Here is a 23519-nt window from a genome sequence, read left to right as displayed (position 1 = left end):
AACACATCTATCTACTGGACAAATATACCATAATGTATTTAACCAGTCTCTACTGATGGACCTTAAGATTATTTCTAGTCAAAAGGGTATTTAAAGCCAGATGTTGCCACAGTCATCCAGGCAAATGCTGAAAATATTTATATCAAATACAGTAACACATTTAGACTATTAGAGACAAATAAAATATTTACTGTGTAAATGTGTATCTTTGTAGAAATGACCAGTTTCATGTAGATATATTTGATAAGCACATAGCTTCTATTTCAGAAAATATTTTATATTAGTTTGTTTTTCTTTTTTTTTCAAGGAATATGGCACTGTTACCAGGAATACAACAATCTTCAGGAACATCCAAATGCTACATTATCTATATATGACATCGGGATTCAGACTAATATAAGCCTGTACTTTCAACTGAAACAAACATGGTTCACACTTAGTGAGTAGATTTTAAAAACTGGTTTTGTCAAAATTTTAATAATGTGAAAGTATATTTTTGCTTAAGGGAAACCTTGGATTGGTGTAACCTGTTAAATACACTTACCACTAATGTCATAAAAGGTAATATGTCTATAGTCCTCCAGCTATCGTAAATTTATTATATAATCTAAGAAAATACTACTTTACAATGATCTCAAGCCATTTGCCTTCAACTTAATATTATTTGGTTGTGGACATTTATAGACATTAACCTGATTTCTAAGAAAGGTATTTAAAGAGAAGCAAATGCTTGATTTTTCAAACTCGTTTTTAAAAAGGAAAAAGAAACAACATTTTTTCATAACAAGACATTTTAACTGTTATAGAAATTGTAAGTAATCAGTAACTGAAAATAAATTTGCATTTTTGAAGTGTTTATTCAAACTATTGTATATGTTGGGGTAATATTAACAAAATTTTTAAAACAAATGATCTCAGAGATGGCTTTAATCTTATATTCCTAGAATGGCTTTATTATAATATTCCTTGCACTGGACAGATTTGTGTTCTTTAATCAAGATTTTAAAAATAACATGTAATTACATGTTGCTTTAAAAAATTCATCTTTATATTGTGGAAGTTAAAGAGCCAGGTGAGACATATTCCAGGAAGCCTGGTAAGGAGCCCGGAAGGAATCTCAGACGGGGGCAATATCTTGCTGGGGCATCATGATTCCAGGCATGGGTCCCCTCCCATAAATTTGAACACTTGATTTTGCTGCTACATTCAAGAATCCTCAGGCTTTCAAAGACAAGTTCATGTTATGTCACCGGAGTGCCATTTTAGTTGTTTGTACCATTAGGATACTCTCCCGGTGACCAAAATGCAGACATATCACACCTAAGACACTAATGTCCTGGGATCCAAGCATATGGGAAGCAAGATTACCAATCAGGAACTTTTTAAGCAAAGGGGCTCGGACAGCCTTGGGGGATGTTTTCTTCATGCAGATGCCAACCTTAATAACCTGGCTATGCAGCGCAGATGTCCCCATCAGATCCCTTTTGTCTGCCAAATTCAGTTTTTCTCTTTTCCTTAAATAATGCTGGATTAAAATGCCAAATTCTGGCCGGGCGCGGTGGCTCACGCCTGTAATCCTAGCACTCTGGGAGGCCGAGGTGGGCGGATCGTTTGAGCTCAGGAGTTCGAGACCAGCCTGAGCAAGAGCGAGACCCCATCTCTACTAAAAATAGAAAGAAATTATATGGACAGCTAAAAATATATATAGAAAAAATTAGCCGGGCATGGTGGCGTATGCCTGTAGTCCCAGCTACTCGGGAGGCTGAGACAGGAGGATCGCTTGAGCTCAGGAGTTTGAGGTTGCTGTGAGCTAGGCTGACGCCACGGCACTCACTCTAGCCTGGGCAACAGAGTGAGACTCTGTCTCAAAAAAAAAAAAAAAAAAAAGCCAAATTCTTTTTCTCTGGCTTCCCATCTAGCCCTTATTCAGACTAGCACACTTCACTTACGTTATGTTTTCTAATATGTTGCAGAAGAACTGTTTCGTTTATAGCTTTTTCTTTTTAACTACAAAAATCAGGCACCTTGGGAATTGCATCCATTCTATATTGAAACCTCTAGTTTTGCTCTTGGATGGATCTTAGTCACAGGTTCTGTGGTCACCTCCTGCTGTCTTGTAAGACCCTGCCACACAAAAAATCATTGAGATAATCAGAATCTGCCATTGGAACAGTGAAGAGATATACTTTTAGGAAAATATAAAACATTAAAATTTTCTAATCTAGCAATACCAATCACTCCTCAAATAAGCCTCAGCCTTCATAACTAATTTATCAGACATTAATTGATTACCTGCTCTATGTTTGGACAAATTCTAGGCGCCAGAGACAATGGAATAGATGTGAAATTATGCTCATTGACAGAAACACTGAGAATAAGCAGAATTATAAATACAAAAATTATAATTTGCATCTAGATTATGTTAGGAGATGGTTCAATTCCCATCTCTGCTAATAACTGACTTTATGACCTTGGGTACATCTCTTAGCCCCCAGGTGCCAGTTTCCACCTCTGTTAAGTTACAGTTATACTAGCTGCTCTACAGGGCATCAAATATATTTCTATGATTTGCTCTTATTCAAACAAAAGGGGGGAATATAGTACAATTATGTGTTGCTTAATGACAGAAGTACGTTCTGAGAAATGCATTGCTAGGCGATTTCGTCCTTGTGTGAATATCATAGACTGCACACAAACTTAGATGGTGTAGCCCACTACCCAACTAAGCTCTATGGTATAGCCCATAACTCCTAGGCTACAAACCTGTACAACACGTTACTGTGCCGAATATTGTAGACAATTGTAACACAGTGGTAAATATCTGTGTACCTAAACATATCTGTAGAAAAAGTATAGTCAAAATATGGTCTAAAAGATTAAAAATGGTACACCTCTATAGGAATAGGATGCTTACTGTGAATAGAACTTGCAGGACTGGAAGTTGCTCCGGGTGAGCCAGTGAGTGAGTGAATGTGAAGGCTAGGACATTACTGTACATTACTGTAGACTTTATAAACACTGTACACTTAGGCTACACTAAATTTATTTTAAAAAGCTTTTTTCTTTAATCAATAATAAATTAACCTTAGTTTACTGTAACATTTTATTTTATAAACATTTAAATTTTTTAAGCCAACTCTTCTGTAATAACACTTAGCTTAAAACACACATTGTACAAAAATGTTCTCTTTCTTCATATTCTATAAGCATTTCCCAATTTTTAAAATTTATTTTTATTTTTACTTTTTAAACTTCATTAAAAACTAAGACACAAACACACACATTAGCCTAGGCCTACACAGGGTCAGGATCGTCAATATCACTGTCTTCCACCTCCACATCTTGTCCCACTGGAAGGTCTTCAGGGACAATAACATGCTGGTTTCTCTCATCTCCTATGATAATAAAGCCTTCTAGAATACCTCCTGAAGGACCTGCCTGAGGCTGTTTTACAGATAACTTTTTTTAGTAAGTAGAAGTAGTACACTCTAAAATAACAATTAAAAAGTAGAGTATAGTAAATACATAAACCAGTAGTCATTTATCATCATTATCAAGCATTATGTACTATACATAATTATATGTGCTATACTTTTTTTTTTAACTTGGAAATTAAGGTACTTTTTTTTTTTTTTCATCTTATTGTTATGGGGGATACAGAATTGCAGGTTACATACATTGCCCATGTACCGCCTTTCCCCCCAAGTCAGAGCTCCAGGCGTGTCCGTTCCCCAGGTAGTGCGTGTTGCACCCATCATGTAGGTATATATCCCTCCCTTCCCCAGCCCCCCCTTCCCGAGTCAGCACCTTCAAGTGTTAACCATTCCCCAAACGGTGCGCAATTGTGCTATACTTTTATATGATTGGCAGCACAATTGATTTGTTTACACCAACATCACCACAAACATATGAGTAATGCATTGTGCTACAATGGATATGACATCACTGGGCCATAGGAATTTGTCAGCTCCATCATAATCTTATGCAACCACTGTTGTATACGCAGTCCATCGACTGAAGTGGCGTTATGCAGCACATGATTGTATATAAGTTAAAAAAAAAAACAGTTACATTTATCTAATATCACCATTTTAAATATGCAATTTTATAAAGGTAGAATTTTAATATACAATATTTTTCACAATGCAATTTCATAATTTAAAGTGATTCTGATATATTTTACTTTCTTAGGTTGTCCAAGGAAGATAATGATTTTAGCATAATATGGCAATACTCTACAATTTTGGACTCAAATTAGTGTTTTATAATAAAAGAATAAAATGGGCATAAAAACATAAACACATAGTTTAACTATAATAAAAGAAGGTGTGGAAACATGGTGATACATTACTAAGATCCTCCCGTAGCTCTGAGTTAACTGATTTCTACTTTCTTGGAGATATTAACTAGTATGTGATAGAATATCAGAATTTTAGTGGTGTAACAATAGAATGAAATAATGATCTCTCCTTTAGTGGAAATGTTGAAGCTTGAGCAGAATAACCATCTGGCAAGGAGGTTATAAAAAGTTTCCTTCACTGGTGGGAATTTAAGTTTCCATTATGTTTCTTTGATACTTTCAGATTCTGTTATTGGTAATGCCATATTTTCTGGATTTTGATAACCACACCTTTTGACTTTTTAACATTTCTAAAATCAGGATGCATCTTAATATATTATTGAATAGACACTTAATGAAGGGTTTCTTTACTTTTCCTAAAAACTTAGTGCTAAATTAAAAGTGTGTCTTAAAATTGGGGAAATATAACAGTTGATACTATTTGCCTTCAAGTTAAAAAAAAAAACTAATTCAAGCTAGCTGAAGAAAAAAGAAAATTGGAGCAGGCTGGGGACAGAGCAGGGGATGTTTACTATAAAAATATAGAAGTGTCTCATCAAACTCAAAAAAACAGAAAAGCAACTAGTCTTTCAAGTTTACCTGGATCCAGGAAACAAAAAGCCAAAAAGAACCCAAGATTTCCTCTTCTTGCTGTCTTTCTTTATACACATACACTTTATTCTTTGGAGATTCACTTACTTCACATTAAGATGGTTTTGACACATTTTGTGTAACCCTCACTTCAAGATTTATAAACTTTGATTCAAAACTGAACTAGGGGCCAGGCACAGTGGCTCACGTCTGTAATCCTAGCACTTTGGCAGGCTGAGGCAGGAGGATCGCTTGAGTCCAGGAGTTTGAAACCAGCCTGGGCAACATTGAGACCTCCATCTCTACAAAAAAAAAAAAAAAACAAAAAAAACAAAAATTAGCCAGGCATGGTGGCGTGTGCCTGTAGTCCCAGCTGCTAGGGAGACTGAGGCAGGAGGATTGCTTGAGCCCAGGAGTTGGAGGTTACAGTGAGCTATGATGGCGTCACTGCACTCCACGCTGGGTGAGAGAACGAGACCCTGTCCCAAGAAGGAAAAACAAGAGAGGGGAGAAGAGGAGGGCGGAAAGGAGAGAGACTAAACTAAACTAGATTCTCTTAGTTTTAATTCTTAATTCTTAGACTTTTATTGGCTAAGAGGTGTTGAGTTTACACTGTGATTCCATCAGTGGTGGCCACCATGGTGGGTGGAGTCACAAAAAGTCACAAAATAAAAACAGGGTGGCCAAGAGCCTGCCCTACTAATCAGCAAGGACAGTTAAGAGGTATTGTAAGCAAGGCAGGCAGCCCTTTCTTCCTTCAGTGTCTACTGTCTAATTTCTATAAGGGGTGTGAAATGCTTTTATGGATGAAAAGAAGCCTGTCCAACTGAGATGTTCAAGTTCTAGCTAAAGGTTTTAACCTGTATGCCTCAGCATTTCTTGGAGGTTTTGAAAGTGAATTTCTAAGATTGGCATCTTTGAAGAGATAGCACTGCTTAAATGATGAGGTGTCGGAATTGACAGAAATAGTAGTAAAGCTCAGTTCTGAATTTTGCAGAGAAAGTTTGTTTTTATGTATTGATTTGTATTACAGACTGATTTTTTTTCCTGTTCAAAGTGATAATACTCTCCACCATTGAAGCGTGTGTCATCCTCATGCTGATCTTCCTCAGGCATCGAATCCGTGTCGCCATTTTCCTGCTGAAGGAAGGGAGCAAGTAAGGCCCTTAACGTAGAAACTCAGATAATGTATATCAATCAGTGAAGTCAGTCACCGCCTACTGCATAGATGCCCCAGACTATTTTCCCTTTTAGAAGACTTGTTAAAGAAAACTATTTTCCATTCAAGAAGACTTGTTCAAGTTCAACGCTGCCACTTATTAGAAAGGTCATTGCTAACAAGTTCTTTAATATCCTCAATCTCAATTATCATAGGGTGAAATAAGAATAAAACCTGTCTAGTTTATGTATTTACATTTTTTGAACACCAAATGTATGTCAGGAAAATTACATATGTGAAAGTAAGTGATAAAGTGGTATGAAAAAGTTGGCTATATTACATGTTATATTATTTCCATACTGTATATTATGTCGTGTGTTAATATTAATGGTTGAAATCACTTGCATAACTTTAAATTGCCATAATTCTATAAAGTGAATTATGTGCTATTACCACTTCTGTATGAGAGACAAAATTTTCTAATAGGACAATTGATTCTAGCAGCACCAGACTATACATTTTATATCAAAAGCTCATAATTCTGGCACATTTTATACCCAGAGCCATTTTTATTTAAAAAAATGTTACAAAATAAACACTAAATCTTTCATAAAATTCATTCTGAGAAGTAATAACACCTATAGTTTCCAAACTATTCCAAAAGGTCACTCGAGGAAAATATTCTAAACTTTTTAATAATGCATGGAAGAAACAAGGAAAGCAGTATTGTAAAGCCAGTAGGTCATGATTTCTATTTATTAATAGAATTATGGAACCTAAGTTGTTAATGACCAAGAACCAAATTATTGTTAATAGTATTTAAGGATTTTTTTAACAAAATTACATATTATTACTAAATAATAATAGAACCACCTGAAACCAGTGGTTTAAATAGTTGACAAGCAATTTGTTAAACTCTCTCTCCTTCCCACAATGACAGAAGCCCTATCATTAGCCACTGAAAACCAGTGATTTGCTGGGTTTATTTCTTAAATAGTGTGTATGATATTGTACAGTGCACTATAACTTGCTCTACTTATTATGCCCCTAAATATGCACGTGTGTGAACCTGTGTGTGTGTGTGTGTGTGTGTGTGTGTGTAAGGGCCAATACAACTGCAGCAGGTTGATAGTTTGCTCAAGGGACAATAAGAACTGAAATAAATTGGTGTAAGAATACAGGGTAGACCTAAGGACACTCAATAATTCACTTAAGAGCAGTGTGTGGAGAAAGGAGAAAACAGCATAGCTCAAACAGTGAGGTGACGAAGGTAACACATGCAAAAGAAATCTAAGTGTCAGTGCATTAGGAGTGGTAAGAGTTTCATCTTATTTCTCAGAGGCTATAGCAAACAGTATTTGCTTAATCCGGTGTCATATACTGAAAAGATCATTTAAAAGAAGTAGTTAGGAATAGTGCGACTAGGATGGTGAACACTTCACAAACCATGTCCTATGTGGAAATAAAGAAATTATTATCCTGGAGGGAAAAAGAATAAGGAGTTACCCAAAGGATTGCTATGTGGAAAAGATGGTAAAATGGTCATTTCTTCCCCAGAAGTTAGTGGATGTAAGTTACAGGGAGGCAGATAAGGAAAAAATTTCAGGTACTTTGTTAAAAAAAAATGAAATAAGCTGTGTCAGGTAAAAGTAAGTTCCCGTCATCAGTGAATACATTTTGAAGATAGTATAGAAGAGATTCCAGAATTAGGAAGGCATTCCCACAGTTTAACACATGATCTTCAAGGTCTTCTTCAATTTTAAAAGTCTAAGAATCTAAACAAAAGGAAGAAATCTCATGATTATAATGTGTCAAATCTTTGTATGTCAGACAGAAATAACCAAAGAGAGGAGAATTCGGGGCAGTTTGGGCAGGAATCAAACGTGAGCATTGGAAAAATGCCCCAATTTACTTTTAAATAAGTAAATGAATAAATAAAAATTATTATAAAAACCAACTAAGAATATGCCAGAATGATCAGCAAAAAAAAAAAAAAAAAATTCAATAGTTGGTTATTACCACTGCTCTTAGAATTAATTCAGTCCAAGGCTTATTTCTAACTCTAGCACATAGAAGTTTAATTGAGAAAGTACAGCTGATTCAAACATCATTTTGAATTTCAACTGTTTGTTTTATTTCAGAGCCATCGGACACATCCCTAGCACATTAATTTATCCATTTTTAACTTTCATTTTGCTCTCAATCTGCATTTCCTACTGGGCAGTGACAGCAATGTATCCTTTGGTAATCGACCTCTTTAAACCTCGGAGCCACATTACCATTCAGGAACCAGGAGTTTGTGTCCAGTGTTTTCTATCCCTGGAAAGATTAGGAATGTCCGAAAGAGAACTGGATTTTTTTTTTCCCAAGCCCTAAAAATGTTTCAGTCTACTGATTGCATTTCCCTTCTAATAGGTCATATGGTAGATTTGTTTCATTTTGTCTTCTCATATGATGCTTCTCCTTGGCAAGGAGGCTTCTATATATTTTACTGCTTTTAAGCGTCACTCAGTGCAGCTGGCCCATGTTACATTAATTTAGGCCTGAAGATGGATGAATATTATTAAAATATTAGAAGGTTTTTGAAGTTAATCTCTCCATGGATTTTTGAGTTATCTGTATTATTTTCTTGTCCATTTATTTTCAACCAACCAGCAAATAGTTTATCCTTAGTGCAACTCATTCAGTTTCTTGGCTACATCAGGGGTACCTATATACAAAGTCATAGCCCCTGAGGGGCAATGTATACATGAGAATGAAATCTGTGACCCAGAGGTAAGTAAAAGAAACTCTTTCCTGTACTTACTTTAATATAGAATTCTGCGTTTCCTCTTGTGGTTGTTTTTGGAATCGTCCTAAAGCAGAGATTGCAGCACTCATGGGGATCGCTGTGTACCATAGGGGAGGGTGGGTCAGGAGAGCACTGAAAACAATGGGCAGAATGGAGAGAAGGTACTATAATTATTTCCTGAGCTTGCTTGTCTTATCATATACCCAAGAAGCAGGTATGGTCAACAACAACACTAATAAATGTGAAATTTTAGTGGGTGCAGAGTGATGAGCATATGATGGAAAATGAGATACTTTCCAGAGCTCATTAAAGAATTATATAAAGTGATGTGATAGAAAATATGCAGCAGAAGCTAATGCAGAAAAAAACAGGACATGCAACTGGTGGGCTAAAAAAGAGGAAAAGGCAGGGAGGTGTTATCTTGCAATGATATTTAATATTATATTCTTCTTCTTCTTTTTTTTTTTTCTGAGTACAGATTTTTAATACATCTGAAATTGCCAAAGCTTGCCCTGGGGCTCTGTGTACCTTTGCTTTCTATGGTGGAAAGAGCTTGTACCATCAATACATCCCCACCTTACATATATACAATCTATTTGTCTTTCTCTGGCTTATAAACTTTGTCATTGCATTGGGTCAGTGTGCCCTTGCTGGTGCCTTCGCTACTTATTACTGGGCTGTGAAAAAACCTGATGACATCCCACCACATCCAGTTTTTACTGCATTTGGACGAGCCATACGGTAAGTTTTGTGTTGAACCCTATGCCTATCTCAGTTATATTTAGTGTGCTTGCAATTCAGTCTTGGATAGTTAATTCAAGTGTCAAGACATAAATGAGGTTGAAGGTATGATCCAAGATTCATGGATGCCCACTGTTTCTGCCGGGTTTTGTAGCCACAGTTTTTACAATCCCTACCCAGGCCAATATCCTTCTAAATGCCATGGGTGTGGGGAAGAAGTAGAGGCATCCACCAAATTAAAGATCAAGGATAGCAGGAGCGAGACCCCGTCTCTACTAAAAATAGAAAGAAATTATCTGGCCAACTAAAATATATATAGAAAAAAAAATTAGCCGGGCATGGTGGCGCATGCCTGTAGTCCCAGCTACCCGGGAGGCTGAGGCAGTAGGATCGCTTAAGCCCAGGAGTTTGAGGTTGCTGTGAGCTAGGTAGATGCCACGGCACTCACTCTAGCCTGGGCAACAAAGCGAGACTCTGTCTCAAAAAAAAAAAAAAAAAAAATCGAGGATTAACTTGGCTCTATATTTCCAGTGATCAGCTCAAACATCCTATTTTATGATGACAGGCTGTTGGTATCCTTTATGTTGATGAAAAGCAAAACAGATGTATATGGTTTAAAATCCTCTATGGAGATCTTTATCAATCTGAATAAAAGTATACAAAAAGCTCTTTCTCATTAATCCTTCTTCGGGTCCCTTTTACCTGTGAAAATTGTTCAGCTAGCATCCTTTTAGTTAATAGTAAAGATACTTTAATTTTATTCTCATTTTATTTTTGCCCAGATATCACACAGGATCCCTAGCATTTGGATCTTTAATTCTTGCATCAATTCAAATGTTTAAAATGGTCCTACAGTACATGGACAAACGTCTTAAACGTAAGATTGTACAATTTATCTCAGACTTCCTAACCTCTGTGAAGAGAATGGATTGGGGCAGGGGGTGGGGGGAGACATGATGACTGCAACTTAGACTAGGGCAGTAAGGATGGAAGGAGGCAGGCTTGGATATGTTCTGAAGGAAACCCCAACAGAACTTACTGAGGCAGTGGATGAATGGTGGTGAAGAAAAGAGAGAAAATGTACATGATCCCATTTATAAGATGTGGAAGCCAGGAAAAACAAATTGCAAAAAGGAGGTTAAGAATTCTGTTTTGACATGTTATTATTGAGAAGCATAGTGGAGATCAGGTAGGCAATTCTAAGTTGAGAAATCAGGTCAGGTTAAGCTTAAAATATAAATGTAGATGTCATTGGCATAAGTCTCCATACATGACACATATATTTTACAAACACATAAATTCTGTTTAAGATGCACCTTACAAGATATTTTTATTAATAACTAAAAGAATCTTGAGAAAGAACAGCAAAGTTGGAGGACTCATACTTTCTGATTTCAAAACTTAATCACAAAGCTACAGCAATCAAAACAGTGTGATATGGGCATAAAGACAGACATAGAGACCTGGAAAAGAATGAGATCCCAGAAATAAAACCTCACATATACCATTCAATGGGGAAAGGTCAGTCTTTTCCACTAATGGTGCTGGGAAAACTGGATATCCACATGCAAAAGAGTGAAGTTGGATTCTTACCTTATACCATATATTATAAAAAATTAAGCCAAAAGGGATCAAATACCTAAATATAAGAGCTAAGACTATAAAACTCTTAGAGGAAACATAGGAGGAAATCTTCATGACATTGGATTTGGTGATGATTTCTTGAATATCATACCAAAAGCATAGGTAACAAAATAAAAAAATAAATCGGACTCCATCAAAATTAAAAACATTTGTGCTTCAAAGGAAGAGGACACTATCAAGAGAGTGAAAAGACAGCCCATGTAATGGAAGAAAATTTTTGCAAATCACATACCAGTAAGGGATTAATATCCAGAGTGTATATAAAACTTCTACAACTCAACAGCAAAAAGTAAGCAACATAGTTCAAAAATGGGCAAAGAACTTGAATAGACATTTCTACAAATATGATATACAAATGGCCGATAAGGACATGGAAAGATGCTCAATGTCACTAGTCATTACATAAATGCAAATCAAAACCACAAATGAAATACCACTTCATACCCATTAGAATGGCTATTATTTTAAAAAAAAATTAGAAAATAACAAGTGATGGTGAGGATGCTGAGAATTTGGATCTCTTGTGTATTGTTGGTGGGAAGGTAAAATAGTGTAATCACTGTGGGAAACAGTATGGCAGTTCCTTAAAAAGTTAAAAATGGAATTTCTCTATATGAACCAGACATTTCACTTCTAGATATATATTTAAAAGAATGAAAGCAGGGATGCAGATACCTGCACACCAGTGTTCACAGCAGCATTATTCACAGTAGCCAAAAGGTGGAAACAACCCAAATTTTCACCAACAGATAAATGGATAAATAAAATTATATACATAAAATGGAATATTATTCAGCCTTAGAAAGGGATGAAATCATGAACGTTGAAATATGCTAAGTTAAATAAGCAAGATACAAAGATAAATATCATGTGACTCCTTTTATATGAGGTACCTAGAGGGGGCAAATTCATACAGACAGAAGTGTAATAGAGGTTACTAGGATGCAGGGGAATGGGGAATGAGGAGTTACTGTTGAATGGGTACAGAATTTCTATTTGAGATGACAAAAATTTCTGGAAATGGATAGTGGTGATGGTTGCACAACATTGTAAATGTAGTCAATGCCATTGAATTGTACAATTAAAAATGGCTAAAATGGCAAATTTTATATTATGTATATTTTATCACAATAAAAATTTTTAAAACCCACTTTAAAAATTTATTTTAAACTTATTTATTTGGATTCATAGGGTTCAGTTGCAATTGTTAATAGAAATAAATCCCTCTTTTTCATAGATGCTCAAAACAAGTTTTCTAAATTGCTACAATGCTGCCTGAAATGCTGTTTCTGGTGTTTGGAAAAAGTAGTAAAGTTTTTAAACAGAAATGCTTATATTATGGTAAGTAGATTATTTTTATCTACTAAGCTGCTTCTTTGCAAACCCAAATGCCACATATACATTGCCTTCTCTAAAGCACTTTTACCTCATGCAGTTGAAATTATCACCATGTTGATATAAAGATTTGTGAATCCAATTCATGATTTAGAGCTATGCTTCCCTGGTTGTGATAGTGTCTTAACTATACTCCATTATTACCCTCAATATTTTTTTTGAGAGGGAAAATATTGACATTGAAAAATTTAAAATGTGTTACATTGAAGATGGTTTTGTATGTCTTTGATATAGTTTAGTAGGAGGAACTCTTACTTACTCTGTGTTCCCCTCTGAGAAGAAAATATCTTTCTAATTCTGGGATTTACATAATTTTAAGAAGGGTCTGATCCGTTTTATAACCTTTGTTTTGAAACATGTGGGCATTGGCAATGCTTGACTGAATTTTTATGTATTTCCTGTGGGAATATGGAGACTTCTAAATAGATTTTTTCAAATAAAGGATCCAGAAATATAACTCTTACAAAATTTAGAAGCTAAAGAACAACCTTATGACACTTGCCTATTATCACAGTGACACAGGGTCTGGAAAAGCAATTCAAATAGTCATTTATTTACCTCCAGTGAGAATATTGTGTTGAGCCTTTTAATCAGTCAGTCAAATCTAGGGAAAAGCACTGGGTTTCCTTAAGAGTAAGTTTTAATGTAGAGACTACAATATTTAACCCATTCAGCAACAAACTCTAACCAAAACATTTCAAAGATAGAAGTCATTACCCGGGATTTGAGAACAAGACCTGCCTCTGTTTGTGGCTGTCTCATTCCCCAAAGTTTAAGGGCACATAGCATCTGAAACACACCTTCTTGTCAATGACCTTGAGAGTTGTGCAATGTTGAGGACATACAGTTCCCAGGCCTCCCACAAACCCATATGTTGGAAAGAGGAACGGTGGTAGCTGTGTGAGTAACAGGAATTGAGTTGGTTATTTTCCTGTCATTGGGATTTCCCTTTGGTCTTGTTAGGGTATGTTACTGACTCCAGAATAATATCAATTGTCTTCCTCAGATTGCAATATATGGCAGAAACTTCTGCAGGTCAGCAAGAGATGCTTTCAATTTGCTGATGAGAAACATTTTAAAGTAAGTAATCAGGTTGAACACTGCAATGAATAATTTGGTGAACCTGTAGCATTACATTCATCACATGTTACAAGTGTTGGTAGCATTATTAGACATGAATATTATCTTTTAATATGATAGATTTAAATTTTCTCTCTCACATCATTAATTTCTTTTCATAGCTTAGAATTTTTGCTTTCATCATCCACCTATGTCTTGATACCCACTGGCATTTATTCATTTTTCTTATCCCTTCTGCTCAGAAATTCCCCAGATTAACTACAGTATCATCTTCTCCCTGGCCATTTCCCCCTCCCAAAATTGGTGGAGGCTGAGTGAACAAAATCAGAGAACAAATGTAGCATCCTTGGGGTGTCTTTTGGCCTCAAACTAGAGCGAGAGAGGCTGACACAACAACTGCGGGGCACTCGACAGCTCTCCAATGCCATCTTCTGTTTACTTCACTAAAAATAAGTCAGAACTTCATCCCTGGATTTTACCTTCAATTCTTGTAAAACAATTGCCAAATATAATTTCACTAAAAACACATCAGAATGAAGTCATGAATATTGACTGCCATAAATTTCGAGTCACAAGTATATTTTAAACACAAGATTATACTTTCTTTTTTTCTGATACTCAGAGTTGCAGTTACAGATGAAGTCACGCACTTTGTATTATTCCTGGGGAAAATTCTAATTTCTGGGAGTATGGGTAAGTAATAATGATAAAAATAATAATAAAAATAATAAAAAGTTCAAAAGATGCTTGGAAAAACTGCTTTACTGCAAAAAGCTATATTCCTTTGCAAATGTGTAATATACATGTTCTGCCTTTGTAATGTAGGTATTCTGGCCTTCCTGTTCTTCACACACAGAATGCCAATGATTGCAGCAGGACCAACATCTTTAAATTACTACTGGGTACCTTTGCTGGTAAGAGCTTATGTCTGAGGCAGTTTGGGCTGCTCTAACATAGACTGGGAAGCTTAAACAACAGAAATTTATTCCTCACGGTTCTGAAGGCTGGGAGTTCCAAGGTCAAGGGGCCAGCTGCTTTGGTTCCTGATGAGGGCCCTCTTCCTGGTGTGCAGAGGGACATTTTCCTATATCTTTGCATGGTGGAGAAAAAGAGATCATCTCTCCAGTGTCTCTTCCTATAAGGGCACTTATCTCACCCTTGGGCCCTAATTGCCTCCCAAAGGACCCACCTTCAAATCACATTGGGGATTAGGGCTTCCACTTACAAATTTTGGGAGGACACAATTCACTCCATAGCAGTTGGGTATTGTTGACTCTATGATTTGTCAGAGATAGCAAAATAAAAAACAAAAAGGAATAGGAGAAATGATAATGATAGCAACCTCCATTTCACTTTAGAAACTGGGTTCCTTGGAAACAACCGGACAGAGGGTTGCATGCAGAAGGTTTGTCAGGAAGTTCTCTCCTGAGTTATATTTGTAAGGAAGTGAGGCGGGCAGCACAGAGCAGCAGGAGGAGCTGACCCATGCTGCAGTTACAGCAGAGGCCTCAGAATTACAGAAAGTTCTGGCAAAGGGGCTGGGCCTTTGGAGGCTGCATCAGGCAGCTGTTGGCTTATGAGCTGACCCCTAGATGGGGCTGTAACCTTGAGTGAGGTGGTTCCCTGCAGGGAGGGCAATTCCTAGTGAGGGAAGCAGCTGAGGCATTAGCAGCCTACATTCCCAACAGCTGGGGATGGATGAGGCAGCTGGAGGAGATCTGGATGGAGCCCTGGGCTATCCAGTACAGTATATTAACTCACCGAATCCAGATCTCATAAATGCTGTTGTTACTCACATCCTCCCCTCCCTGTAATTCAAACTCAGGCAATATGCGCTCTTAACCCCTATGTGTACAGGATCCTAAAACGGGGATATTTTTGATAGGCACTGGGGCTGGCGGTAAGAAAGCGGTCAGGTAATTTAATACATTTTGTTTAAGTCTCAGCACAGAGCACACAAAAGAAAATTCTCATTGAATTTTTTGGTCTCTATATTGAAATCTTTTCCAACACAGAGTACTTCAGAACTTTCTCATTGTGGCTTTCATGTACAGCTGCATTATTGTTCTTCTGGACAAAGTAAATGACATGTTGGTTCTCTTCTTTACCCATTTGCAGACTATCATTCTTGGGTCTTACCTGATTGCACATGGGTTCTTCAGCGTCTATGCAATGTGTGTTGAAACAATTTTCCTCTGCTTCTGTAAGTATTCAGCGTGTGTTTCCCTCTTCCGTGGATAACTGAAAGATGAGAAGGTGAAAACTGGAGTCCTTAGTGGGCTTGTGGATTTGCTATTACCTGGCTATAACTGCAAAATAGTGTTTATGCGGAAGGACACATTGCTTAGTATATGCTCCTTAAACCTTAACAGCTGAGAAATAAGCCAGACACAGAGACAAATACTTCATGATCTCACTTGTATGTGGAATCTAAAAAGGTTGAATTCATAGAAACAGAGAGGAGAAAGGTGATGACCATGAGAAGATGTTGGTCAAAGGGTATAAACTGCCAATTATGCAGGCTGAATAAACTATGGAAGTCTAATGCACAGCATGGTGACTATAGTTAATATATTATTTACTTGACATTTGCGAAGAGAGTACATCTTAGGTATTCTTACCACACACACAAAAAGATAACTATGTGAAGTGATGAGTATGTTAATTAGCTTGATTTGGGTAATCATTTCACAAATGTATGCATATATCAAAACATTATACACTGTAAATATATATAATTTTTACTTGTCCATTACACATAATAAAGTTGCAGAAAAAAATTATGCTTCACAAAAGCTTGGGGAGAAGTACAAAATTACCAAAGAACCCAAAAAACAAACAGAAACTCTTAACAGCTGAGAGAATGGAGTGTGCAAAGCACAAAAGAGTTAACTATTGAAATGAATCTGAAAGCATTTCTTAATGCTTTTAAATGTATAATAATAATTGGCTTCTGTTGTGCTTTGTTAACAGAACTGAGAAAGTAACTGAACCTTAGGACCTGGGTTTTGGGGATTCTTTGAGTACAGCATTTGTAGATTCTGACAAAGCCAAGATGGCAGTGGTTTCAAAGACACATAGGGCCAATTTACACTATATACCATGATGACAAATGGACAGGATTCAGAGAAGAGCATGTGTAGGATGTGGCTGGACCAATTTAGATACACAGAGCTAAAGTACATCTTTAGAGCTTTCATCACTGACTTGCACACCATGCCCCGTGTGGCATGTGCAGCTCACATACACAAAGTGGATGGACCTCATCTGAAAAGTCCTGGAGAACCTAGTGCCCCTCGGGAGCTTAATTTGTCCCTCACCTTCAATGTCATGTCTTTGGCAAACCTGGAGAAGGTAGAGTCAGCAGGTAAAAGAACATAACTTGTTAGCTGTACAGCTACACAGCCTGAGAGATTATTTCTCTGTCACATCACTCTTAAGAGAAACAAAAAACCCTTATTCTCTCACAGGGCATTACTGGCCAATCCATTTGTATAAATCTAACAGTTTATTTTTTATTTTCAACTTCACACTGGGGTCAGGAAAAGAGATAATAACTATAGGGAGATATACTCAAAGAAAAAGTTCCTAGAAAATAGTCTGATCTTATTTTTTTTTCCTTTCTGAACATGTTAAAATCAATTTTTGATAACTGGTCAAAAATCAGGAGAACTTTCTGTACTAGTTAGCTCTTGCTCTGGCTGTAAATGGAACTAGAATGTTTAATCTATTCCCAGCAACTCAGTGATTTGTTAAGAAAAGCCATCTACAAAATAGCACACGAGCAAACTCTCCAGTTCAGGTATGGAATGGAAGAACCAGCCTGGGAGTAAAGCAGTACAAAGACATAGATGGACACAGAGCTGTGGAATGTTAAGATCTCTTCTCTCATCCCAAATGCTAATCATGGGAGCAATACTTGGAGATCCCTCTGTGATCTTCCCCACTCTTGTACCTGAAAATATTTTCAAAGTTTGTCTTGGGAAATGTCTAGAACCTACTTGTTTCCAGTCTTTGGAAGCTTTGACTAATTGTGTAGATTTTAAGTTTGGTAATGGATTTTCAATTTGAGCAGTGAGAAATGTTTTCCACACTTATTAATCAATTGCTAACTCCTTGAAAGCTGGATATAATATCAGCATTATTCAATACATTGTGTGTTGACATGAATAGTTTCCTTTCAGAGACACTTGTCCTCAACAACAAAGAACAAGGGAAACCATGTTTTATTTCTCTTCCTTCCCCAGCTGTTACTATGGGCAACATCATACTTTGGAAAATATTGTTCTTAAGTGATATCCCAAGCCAAATTCTGATTGTATGAAACTATACTTTTTATTTTTTTATATATCTTTTTATACCTATTATCTTTGCTGCCAGAAAACTGGTGTTTATTAAAATGCCAACCATTAGTAAATACTTCCTTTATAGAAACATAGCACCTTTTTAAGATTTTCCCCAGGGTGGGAAAAATAATAGTTATAGATGATTATTAATGTGCTCCAGACCAGGCTTCTCAGCAGTACCTCAGGGGTAATAATGAGACAGATATATGATATGATACAGTAGGCCACCCTTATCCATGGGGTATATGTTCCAAGACCCCCAGGGGATGCCTGAAACCTCACATAGTACCAAACCGCATTGCCATCAACCAGAACATATTTCTGTTCATGTCTTTCACCCACAAACTTAATGCCTTTTCCAACTTAACTGAGCATTTATCATGCACTATGGTCTTAACTTTTGCAGTGTGAGGTGTGACCCCCAAACTAGCATAAATTTCTTTTTTCTTCACAATTTCACAGATAATAGATTTGTTCTCACTGTAGAACACAGCATACAGACTTTTTTCCTTATTAACTCGAGAACTTTCACATTTTCACTTAAGGGAAACACCGTAAGGCTTTTCTCTGGCATATCCGAATTGCCAGCATCACCAGGCTTGTGCTTGGGGGCCATTATTAAGTAAAATAGGGGTTACTTGAACACACGCAATCCCAAGATAGTCAATCTAACTGAGATGGCTACTAAGTGACTAGGGGCAGGTAGCGTAGATGGCGTGGAGATACTGAACAAAGGGATGATTCATGGCCTGGGTGGGATGTTAGGGAAGGCAAGTGATTTCATCATGTACTCAGAACGGTGCACACTTTAAAACTGATGAATTGTTTTATTTCTGGAATTTTTTATTTCATATTTTTGGACCATGGTTGGCTTCGGGTTACTGCAACTGGGGAAAGCGAAACTGCAGATAAAGGGGGACTACTGTGCAGAAATAGGATTAAGGACAAAAGAACAAAATGTTCAGTGTCTATCGTGTTCCCTCCTTAGCTTTTCATTTTATATATGAGGGAGGTAACTGCAAGGTCTAATGTAAAAATCTACTACAGCAATGATCCAACTATTCCCCAAAGAGAATAGATGCTATCTTCCATGAATTGGATGTACCTGCAGGAAACTAATTCCACATGAACTTCTTGCTTCTCAGCACAATTCTGGTGCCTCCCCCAAACCGCCCAGCAGGTGGGTGCTCACCGGACACACCATCATTTTAATAACAGCCCAAGCAAAGCAGGAAGGTAAATTCATATATTACAGAAGTCAGAAAACACTGCTATTCTGATATTAATTTTCAAATATAATCTGAAGCAGACTGCAAGGATTTAGGACAGGATGCCTTATAGTTATTAATAAGTAGGACGGACACTGGACTAGGTGTCAAGAGGCTCATTCTGATTGTCTCAGAGCTTCTGACTTGAGCAGAGTCATTTTTTACCCCTGGGCCTCACCTTCTGCGTCCATAACGGTAGGGTTTGGACTACCATTATAAGTGAGTTGAAACTCTGAAATTTGATTATTATTCCACATTTTCCACAGGATTAATACACTCTTTATCAGCTTCATCCCTGAGGATGTGGCAGTTTATATCTTTCTGAAATAAACAGTCACAAGATTTAAAGATAACACTTTTGAAAGGATATGGAAGATCTTATTAACCTTTTTTAAACAATAAGTAATTTTTAAATTTCAGAATATTAGGGGGGTACACACGTTTTGATTACATAATTTGCTTTTGTACAGTTTGAGTCAAAGTTGTAAGTGTGCCCATCCCCCAGATAGTGTGCTTTGTACCTGTTTAGACTATGAAAATAAACTTCTCTGGGAGTGGGAGGGTTTTAGGATGTTTCAGTGCCTCCTGACAGAGGTTCGGGCTTCTTGCCTTGTCCAGCATCAGCAACTTAACTGCACTGATTTGTGTTATATATGACTTTCTAACACCTGTTCCTCTGATTTTTCCCTGTCGACTCTCCAATTTATAAAAATGTGTATAATTGTTCTGCTGCTGCTTGCTGCTTTTGCCTGCTTTGGCTGCTGCATATACAGGTGAAGATCTGGAAAGAAATGATGGATCTACAGAAAAACCCTACTTCATAACCCCTAACCTGCATGGAATTCTGATCAAGAAACAACTAGTTCCCCAGAAGCAGAAAGAGTAGAAAAACTCCAAACAGTGTCATTCACTTTTAAGTAGAAGTTTTGTAAATTAGGTCAATTGTAATTTGAAAATGTTGCTTTTCAGTAATGTGAAATTTCTGTGCTTGTTTATAAATGTCAGCACCTGGTACCATCTGAGGTGTCAGGCATTTGATGACAGCAGTTTCTGTCAACTTTTAGACTGTGGTCCCAGCTGAAGAGCAAACTGTTAATGTTAAACATTTTTAAAAATCTATAGCCAAAAGTGTTTTAATAACTTTTATAACTCAGCATGCTGCTTGTATTGCAGCACTTTGATAGCCTTTCTTTTTATAAGTGTATATTTGTAAAGGATATTCAGGCAATTTTTGAAAACACTATAAATGTGTAATAATTAGCCATAAAAATATTGATTTATAGTTAACCAGCATATGGTACTAAATTTGTAAATATGGTGCTATGGTTATATTTATACTGTTCAAGATGGTTGACAACCCTCTAAACTGTGATTAAGCTTGTGTTAATGGTTCTCTAGGAAGTATATTTCAGTAAGTGAGTCAAGTCCGTAACAGACATATAGATGTTAATGTTACATAGGTTCTACAGAGAGCATTACTGGGTAAAAATTACTGAGGAACATTTATAGCACATTAAGTAAAATTATATTTATATCGAAGTTGAATCTGAGTTCCTGAATGTCATTTCCAATAATATGAACCTCTGGCCACCAAGAAAATATTCTGAACAAAACTGAAATTGCCACATAACTCATGCCTTTTGTCTCTAACCCAAATTTCCTATTTCTACCATATAGAAGATCAGTGTGAATTTGTTTTCAGAAGAATGATTACATCTTTTCATGGGCATACTTGTATTTCTAGATTAAAGAGATTGTGTGGCTTTGTTCTACAAAAGGTTTAATTTTAGCTCCAGTTTCAGTGAAGAAAAAGAAAAGAGAAGTATGGCCCTTCAAATTTTACTCTGAAGAAATATACCATTGGCCCTCCATTAATTAGGTACCTCATCTGGTACCTTTACAAGGGGCATACTTTGGGTTAGGAAATCTCTCCCTCCAGGGCTTAGGAGGAAAGTTATCACCACACTCCACCCATGCTGGCCAGAGGTTTCTGGCAGCCATGCCTAAGTCTTGCATGGCAGAGCAAAGCATGAATCAGACACTCAAAGACCTTGCCTGTCCACCCTGGGTGCAAATGCATATGATATGGATAACAGTGTAAAAAAGCAACCCAAAAGGAGCACTGAATCAATTCCATCCTTTTGGCTTTTACATGTGTATAAGGATTATTTGTGTATTAACAGAAAGGAACATGTTGATCTAATGTGTTGATCTGAATATGATCCATACATCCAAGAAAAGTCAAAAATGTATTACCATGTTACAAATTAATATAAATACTAGTTTATTTAATTATCCTGAAGTGTAGAAACCTAGATGTAGACTAATTCCATGGCAGATTAATAGCAAGAAGCCAATGAATGGAAAAGATTTTCAAAATATTGGTCCTTATAATGACCGACAACTTGTTCTTGGCTTACTTTCTTGAGATTATTATAGTCCGAAGTGTCACTTGGCTTCATATCTTGGCAAAAGAGCCTAATTCCTTCTCATTCTCCTTGAAACATAAAGCAAGGAAGAATGATAACTTCTCTTTCTGGATTATTATTTTATTCAATAATACAGGGGCCACAACAAAGAACTAGTAGAATAGTAACCTCTACCTGAGAACTTATTATAAATATAGAGACTCGTGGCCTTCCAGCCAAGAGATTCTGATATATTGTGTTTGGATGTGGGCCACCATGTGAATTATTATAGAGTTCTCTATTTCATTCTGATGCACATAAAAATTGGAAAATCGCTTGAATAAAATATAAATCAACATGTAAGAAACTAGTTGCCTATTTATATTATGGTATTTCTGTGAGAAAAATATTCTCCATTTATTACTTTTTTGGGTAACTGAAATACATAGAGCAAAATTGAGTGTTGTTTTTCAGAAGAAATGTAGAAGCCATTTTCTTACAAAGCAATTCAACTAATAGCTGTGGCAAACCAGGACAATGTTCCTCAAAACTTGCAGTTCATGGATTTGAAATACGATAAAATTTTACAAATCTTATTTTTCAAGGCTGTACTATCTAAATTGTTGATAGTAAAATAAAATCCATTTTGAACAAATATGGCAATTTAGAAACTAAATTGAGAAAAAGAAGGTAAAAGTTATTTCCTCAATCATGCAACTAAGGGACATGCAATATTAGCAGAATCTTACGTGTTACACAGAATAATATAATACCTTACTGATATAATAACAAGGGCTGATTGTTTTCTCATAACTATGTTTACAATGATGTTGATGCCAAACTATGCTGTTTAAAAAAAAAAAAATTTGAACTGCTGTAAAGCAAGTATGCAGCAGATGGCGATGTTACTTCTCCTACAGTTTTGCTTTAATATTTATTCTGTGCCATTCTTCCTCCTAGTGGACGATTTAGAAAGAAACGATGGTTCTACTACAAGACCCTATTACGTGAGTCAGTCTCTGCTGAAGATTTTCCAAGATACAAATTCACGAACTAAGAACGAGTAGAAGAGCAAACTGGTCATCCTACAGCGGTGTGTTACTCTTTCCCCATCTGCTGTGTCTGTGCAACACTCCTTTCATAAGTGCTTTGTGTTTAACACTGTACTCATGACCTTGTTGGCTTGTATTTGCATGTTTTATACCAAAGCTTATACTGTAATATGTGAAGCCATCAGAAGTCGCAAGGAAATTGTTAATAACATGAAACATTTTTATACTAAGACTTTTGTTTTGTAATTCATTTTTAAATAGAGTGGCTTGGATGCTTTGAAAATACTACTGAATATGTTAATATTCTTTTAAATATTGGATTGAAAAATGATACATTATTTAAATTGATAGCTCCTAATATATTTTTAAAATTACAACGAAAAGACTTCTTCTGCAGGGAAAATTGGTAAACAAAGTGAGACTAAAAAGTTTAAAGCTTTTGCCAATCCTATTCGACAGTAAATCAGTGAAAGGGCCTCCCTGTTCCAGAGTTTGCTCTCTTTAAATATAGAATGTTTCCTGTTAGACAAATTGCCAATCATGCAGCCTTTACTACTTCGTCCTCTGACAAAGTGCCTTACTGGCTGTTTAATATTACCCAGCTTTTGTGGGCAAGTTTACAAACACTGTTTAAAAAAAAAAAGTAAAACCTGCGATGTTCAGTGATTAAAACAAGTCTTGCATTTGTTTTCCTCTTGGGTCACT

General features: G+C 36.4%; 1 protein-coding gene across 1 annotated transcript in view; it reads left to right on the top strand.

Annotated features, from left to right (window-relative positions):
• The window catches only part of SLC44A5 (solute carrier family 44 member 5), a 59755-nt gene extending 36926 nt beyond the window's left edge, over nt 1–22829 (top strand). Inside the window, exons 9-20 of the mRNA XM_069478088.1 lie at nt 308–439; nt 5988–6087; nt 8231–8323; nt 8777–8864; nt 9359–9621; nt 10404–10498; nt 12503–12606; nt 13667–13740; nt 14363–14433; nt 14566–14654; nt 15859–15943; nt 22723–22829. Of these exons, the coding sequence (XP_069334189.1) occupies nt 308–439; nt 5988–6087; nt 8231–8323; nt 8777–8864; nt 9359–9621; nt 10404–10498; nt 12503–12606; nt 13667–13740; nt 14363–14433; nt 14566–14654; nt 15859–15943; nt 22723–22829 (1301 nt within the window). The remainder of the gene's footprint in view (nt 1–307; nt 440–5987; nt 6088–8230; nt 8324–8776; nt 8865–9358; nt 9622–10403; nt 10499–12502; nt 12607–13666; nt 13741–14362; nt 14434–14565; nt 14655–15858; nt 15944–22722) is intronic.
• Nucleotides 22830–23519: the final 690 nt, after the last annotated feature.

This window comes from Eulemur rufifrons, chromosome 8, assembly GCF_041146395.1.
Source record: "Eulemur rufifrons isolate Redbay chromosome 8, OSU_ERuf_1, whole genome shotgun sequence".
NCBI classification, from domain to species: Eukaryota; Metazoa; Chordata; class Mammalia; order Primates; family Lemuridae; genus Eulemur; species Eulemur rufifrons.
The sequence above is the reverse complement of the archived record's forward strand: the minus strand, read 5'-3'. Positions and strand labels throughout refer to the sequence as shown.